Below are 5,569 nucleotides of genomic sequence, written 5' to 3' on the forward strand. Positions count from 1 at the left end.
TATGTACAAAATGTGTGTACACAATACACTGTCAAACTGAATAAATATGGTTCAGTCTACAGTTACAGTGTGGAATCGTAAAACCATTAGTTAAAATACTTTAGTACGGCCCTCTCATTTACTGAAACTTTTGGTGAATAGACTAACTATGGTATATACATTTTTTTTTCATTATATAAATTAAGTGAAATAGCATGAAGCCATGATGCAAATGACTTTGGAAAGGACTAGACTTATTGTTATCACACTTGTATGATTCTATAACTCACATGGGAGAACGTCTGTTGATGGAATACATCCTCATTTCAAATAAAAAAAAATCATTTCGTAAATAACAAGAAGCATACAGTTTGCTCTCGTTAAATTCAACTGAATTTTTCTGTGTCTGAAGATATCTGAAAAAGACATTTATCTGACGCTTAACATATTGTATCTAGAAACGACCTTGTAATTATGATTATCTCACAGAAGGATCGTTCAATTAGTTTCATATTTACAGATATGATTTAATGGCCTTAAAAAATATTAATTTGGATTTGACGCAACGGAAGTAAGACCCCAATAAGATGTCAAAATTTAATTTACTTTAAGTTAATTCAATCTACATGTATTTAAAAAAAAATGTTAACATATGTTAGATTAATCAAAATAAACAATTAAGGAGTTTTAAATTCAGTGAAACCTCCCTGATCCGAACCCCTTTAGTCCGAAATCCTGTTTAAACTGAACGAATTATTTGTACCTATATTCTTATTTATTCGTTATTGTAAAATACCCCTGTAGTCTCTGAAAACCGAACAAACTTTTGATTTTTTTTATATGAGCCGCGCCATGCGAAAACCAACATAGTGGCTTTGCGAACAGCACGGATCCAGACCAGCCTGCGCATCCGCGCAGTCTGGTCAGGATCCTTGCTGTTCGTTAACAGTTTCTGTAATTGTAATAGGTTCTGAAAGCGAACAGCATGGATCCTGACCAGACTGCGCGGATGCGCAGGCTGGTCTGGATCCATGCTGGTCGCAAACCCACTATGTTGGTTTTCTCATGGTGCGGCTCATATCAGCTTTTTATAAAAATTTACCCCTGTAATCTTAACCTTTGTCATGATTATATATTATTCTGATGTTAATCTTGCTCATTGTTGACACCTTCAATTTGTTTTAATTTTGATTATTGCTCTTCAAAAAGGGTGAACAAACAAAAGCACCCCACACCCCAACACTGGTAATCACAAGTCATGCCAGATGTTCATATATTTCGTTTAAACATGTAAGTTAAAGTGGATAATATTTCAATTCGTCAGTTTTCAAAAGTAGTACATGTATTATTGAATCATACTGATCTGGCACAGCTTTTATTTATAAAATCCAGCAACACAGAAATTACTTCTGTAATGAAAGAGGAAATATACGAGTCCATACATGAAGTCAACAGACCTATATATCTTGCATCATTTGACGCTACTTGACTTTGAATTAATTGGACGTTACGGCAAATTTACTTGGACTTTACGGCAAATTTAATCGGACGTTACGGAAAATAAAGTTTGAGAGGAAAATAAAATAAAAAGAAGAATGACGAGCACATATAGAACAAAGCAATAGCGTTAGATGTTACAGAAAGAAGACACAAGTTCAATGACATTGATTGTCGAGTAGTCAAACCATTGTTTGGAATTGGCAAGATAATCATGTTTTTTCCTTATTTGATAACCAGTTTTGATGGGGTGAAATATTTTGTAGAGTTTCGAACAAGATTTCAATTTTGTCAATAGATTTGTTAATACTGGAAAAATATGTCTGCATGATTATCAATTAAAGTACAAATAGCAGTATGTAGACGCGGAACGCACAGTTTTATTAGTATGTAAGCAAAAATTCCTGAATTCTATAAATATGCAACAGGGAGACTTTAGAGGCACATCAATTGTTTTCTTCAGAAAAGATGTTGTTCAAAATGAATGTTGAGAAACAGATGGTCGGACAACGAGCTTAAGAAAGGACATTGAGCGGTCACAACAGTTCACCTTGAGAAAACTTTTACATTTGTTTTCGGAATGTCAAAAACTAAACAATTACAAAAATATCCCCTTTGGACTGTTATGTGTTCTGTCTCAAACAGGTGTGCATATTTTATGATACTGTGTTTGTTTGTTTGTTTGTTTTGTTTTTTTTTTTTTTTTTTTTGTTGTTGTCAACGGCTAATCCAAACCATATAATGAGAAAACATTCATTTCCTGCTTCTATTTATAGTATATTTTTTATTTTATTTATGTCTCATTCATTTACAAACATAGAAATTTACATACAACATAAAACAATTGTAAATGACCGTTCTAACTAGAACTACAAGAGACAATATACATATTCAAATTTAAAACACACAATAAAACTTACAAATTCGTATTAAGAATTAGAATATAAAACATGTGTATTATAATCGATATCATTTATGAACAGAATATCACTGGTACATACATAAATGTTGACAGTGACCGAGTGACTACATGAATACAAAAACAGATGTTGAGCGAGTACATGAATGCACGAATGTTGAGTAACTTACTGAGTGAGTACATGAATGTACGGATGTTTAGTGAGTATATGAATGCATGAATGTTGAGTAACTGACCGAGTGAGTACATGACTGAACGTATGTTGAGTAAGTGACCAAGTGTACATGAGTGTACGGATGCGGAGTAACTGAGTGAATGAGTACATGTGTGTACGAATATTGAGTGAGTACATGAATGCACGAATGGTGAGTATCTGACAGAGTATGTACATGACTGTACGGGTGATGAGTAAGTGACCAAGTGGGTACATGAATACATGTACGAATGTTGAGTAGGTGACCGAAGGAGTACACAACTGTACAGATGTTGAGTGTACGGATGTGGAGTAACTGACTGAATGAGTACATGTGTGTACGAATGTTGGGTGAGTACATGAATGCACGAATGGTGAGTATCTGACAGAGTGGGTACATGACTGTACAGATGTTGAGTAAGTGACCAAGTGGGTACATGAATCATGAATACATGCACGAATGCTGAGTAGGTGACCGAAGGAGTATACAAGTTTACGGATGTTGAGTAAGTGACCGAGCGTATACGAGTGTATGAATGTTGAGTAGGTTACCGAAGGAGTACACAAGTGTACAGATGATGAGTAAGTGACCGAGTGAGTATACGAGTGTACGGATGTTAAGTGACCGAGTGAGTACACATGTGTACCGATGTTGAGTAAATAACCAAGTGAGTACATAAAATCTTTACTGATCGCGTGATTACAATTTATATTTATTTATTTATGTAGCCTCATGTAAGCAAAGGGCTTGGTTCACTAATGTATGTAAATGGCACCGAATTTAGCATTACATTACTTATTCTACATTGATACATATGCTGTCCGTAACAAGTAAGCACCGTGCTTCAATTAAAAGTAAATAACTTCGAAAAGTAATGTGTTGTTGTGTTTATATATTACTCCAAACATGACCCACTTTCCAAAAAAATGGGAATTTTCCATGTAATTTGAGACTTCATTTATGATTTCCGCCTTGGCGGCATCCTTTACCAGTCTTAATATTTTAACCACTACTTCGTACATTAAAAACCAACAAAAAGTGCAAAAATCATCGCTGGTGAGCAATGCCGCCATATTCAAAAACGAAAAAAAACGTCCGTATCAGAGACACATTTTTATCCGAAATTACACAAGCCTCGATTTCGGTAAAATGACTTTGAAGTTGACGTCACTTAATTAGATACAAATGTATTTGTTTTCATTAATTTGTTTTTCAAGCAACAGCCATTAGTTTTAAAATCAATAATATTGGACGAAGATTTTTTAAGTTTAAACATTTCAACATTTAGTTATAATCGCACTAGTGAAATATCACAAACCTAATGAGTGAATTAGCGAATTGTTTCCCTTTGAAATCAACACGCCATTATCGCACATACGAACTATCGCTCTTACGCAATGCTTAATTTTCATTTAGCGGAAGTCAGTGCGCGCTCATGCGCAGTGAAAATCTCGTCGGAAAATCACGCTCTCGTTCACTGCGGTATCACTAAGGTAAATAAAAATGGCTACCGCAACAGCTGATTCTATAGGCAAGATGAAATTTTTACCGTTCAAAGCCTCAAGCCGGAACAGTAAAACAAAATTTACTCGTAAAAAAAGCGAACTACAATTAGAATATGGAGAATTCTATCCTGGCGAAGGCCATCGCGTTTTGTATAAATATAATACAACTGAGAACTGTTGTAATTTGTACACTTTCGGTGGTGCAAGACACGGGGAAGATGCCGGTTGGTTAACGGCTTCAAAGATTATGTGTATGAGATTAATCTCAACAGATGATGATATTTATGCTGACAAATTGTATGAAATAAAAACTGCTGGTTCAACCTTGCCAGCCCTCAGTAGTCCTGGTTATACCTTTGGTGTTACAGAAAACAACATGTGTATATGGGGAGGCCTTGACCTCATGACTTACCAAACAGTAAATGATATCTATTATCTTACAAGTAAATTAAGAAGAAATGCCGAAACAATGCAGGTGGATATGTTTTTAGCAAATAACGATTTTGCATTTGATTTTCTACCAGATGGTGACTCTGCTTCACGTGTAATTAAATTGCAAAATAATGCACCAAACCCTAGGGCCGGTCACAGTTTTACAAAAGTTCCAGGATTTTCTAAAGTTATCATGTTTGGTGGTTATCAGCTTAAGAATAGAGATTTACATTCGGCTTCATTTTCAAACCCATTTGCACAATTTTGTGAGGATGAGAATTTTTATGAACTTTACCTAAATACCAAAAGCTGGAGGAAAATGAATCCAACAGGAAATGTGCCATCACCAAGATGTTTTCATACTTCTGATTTTATAGATGATTCAAATCTTGCCATTATAGGAGGTATAATATATCAAAATTCAAAGGCCACTGAACGATTACCAATCCATGATATCATACTATCACTGACAAGAATAGTATGGAATGCTTCTTCACAGAATTGACTTTCAACATTAACCCAAAATATATATCATATTATGGTACAGCATTGTTTTCAAAAAATCTGCTGATTTACGGTGGATATATTCAGGAAAAAGCAAGAATTGATATAGATACCAATGTGCAAAAGTCCAACTATATGTATGAGTTTGACTTCATAAACAAGACAGCAACCTCTATATTAGCTCGTAATGAATATGCAACAACTGGTAATAGTTTGGTCCCAGTTGATGATGCTACTGTTATAATTAACCGTGGATCACTGCAGAAGTATTTTGTATATACCTTTAAGCCATTCACACCAAGTCCTTGTGATTTATATGAAAACTGCATCATTAAAGACAGTCCAGAAGTGTCACCTATACAATGGATCCAGTGTGAAGGACCATGCTCAAAATGGTACCATTTTTTCTGTACAGGTTTAAAAGTTATTCCAAAGGGAAACTACTTTTGTAAAGATTGTCACCATTCTAAAACTTTGTCAAAACAGAGAAAGTGAAAGTGTACTTCTAATAAAAATATAAACTGTATTCAAGTTATCAT

General features: G+C 34.6%; 1 protein-coding gene across 1 annotated transcript; it reads left to right on the plus strand.

Moving 5' to 3' along the window:
- The first annotated feature begins 4,092 nt into the window (after positions 1-4,092).
- LOC128547573 (uncharacterized) lies at positions 4,093-5,031 on the plus strand. Its single transcript, XM_053520580.1, has one exon. It carries the CDS (start codon positions 4,093-4,095, stop codon positions 5,029-5,031), a length of 939 nt encoding a protein of 312 aa, XP_053376555.1.
- Positions 5,032-5,569: the final 538 nt, after the last annotated feature.

The sequence above is a fragment of the Mercenaria mercenaria genome, chromosome 12 (genome assembly GCF_021730395.1).
Source record: "Mercenaria mercenaria strain notata chromosome 12, MADL_Memer_1, whole genome shotgun sequence".
Classification (NCBI taxonomy): Eukaryota; Metazoa; Mollusca; class Bivalvia; order Venerida; family Veneridae; genus Mercenaria; species Mercenaria mercenaria.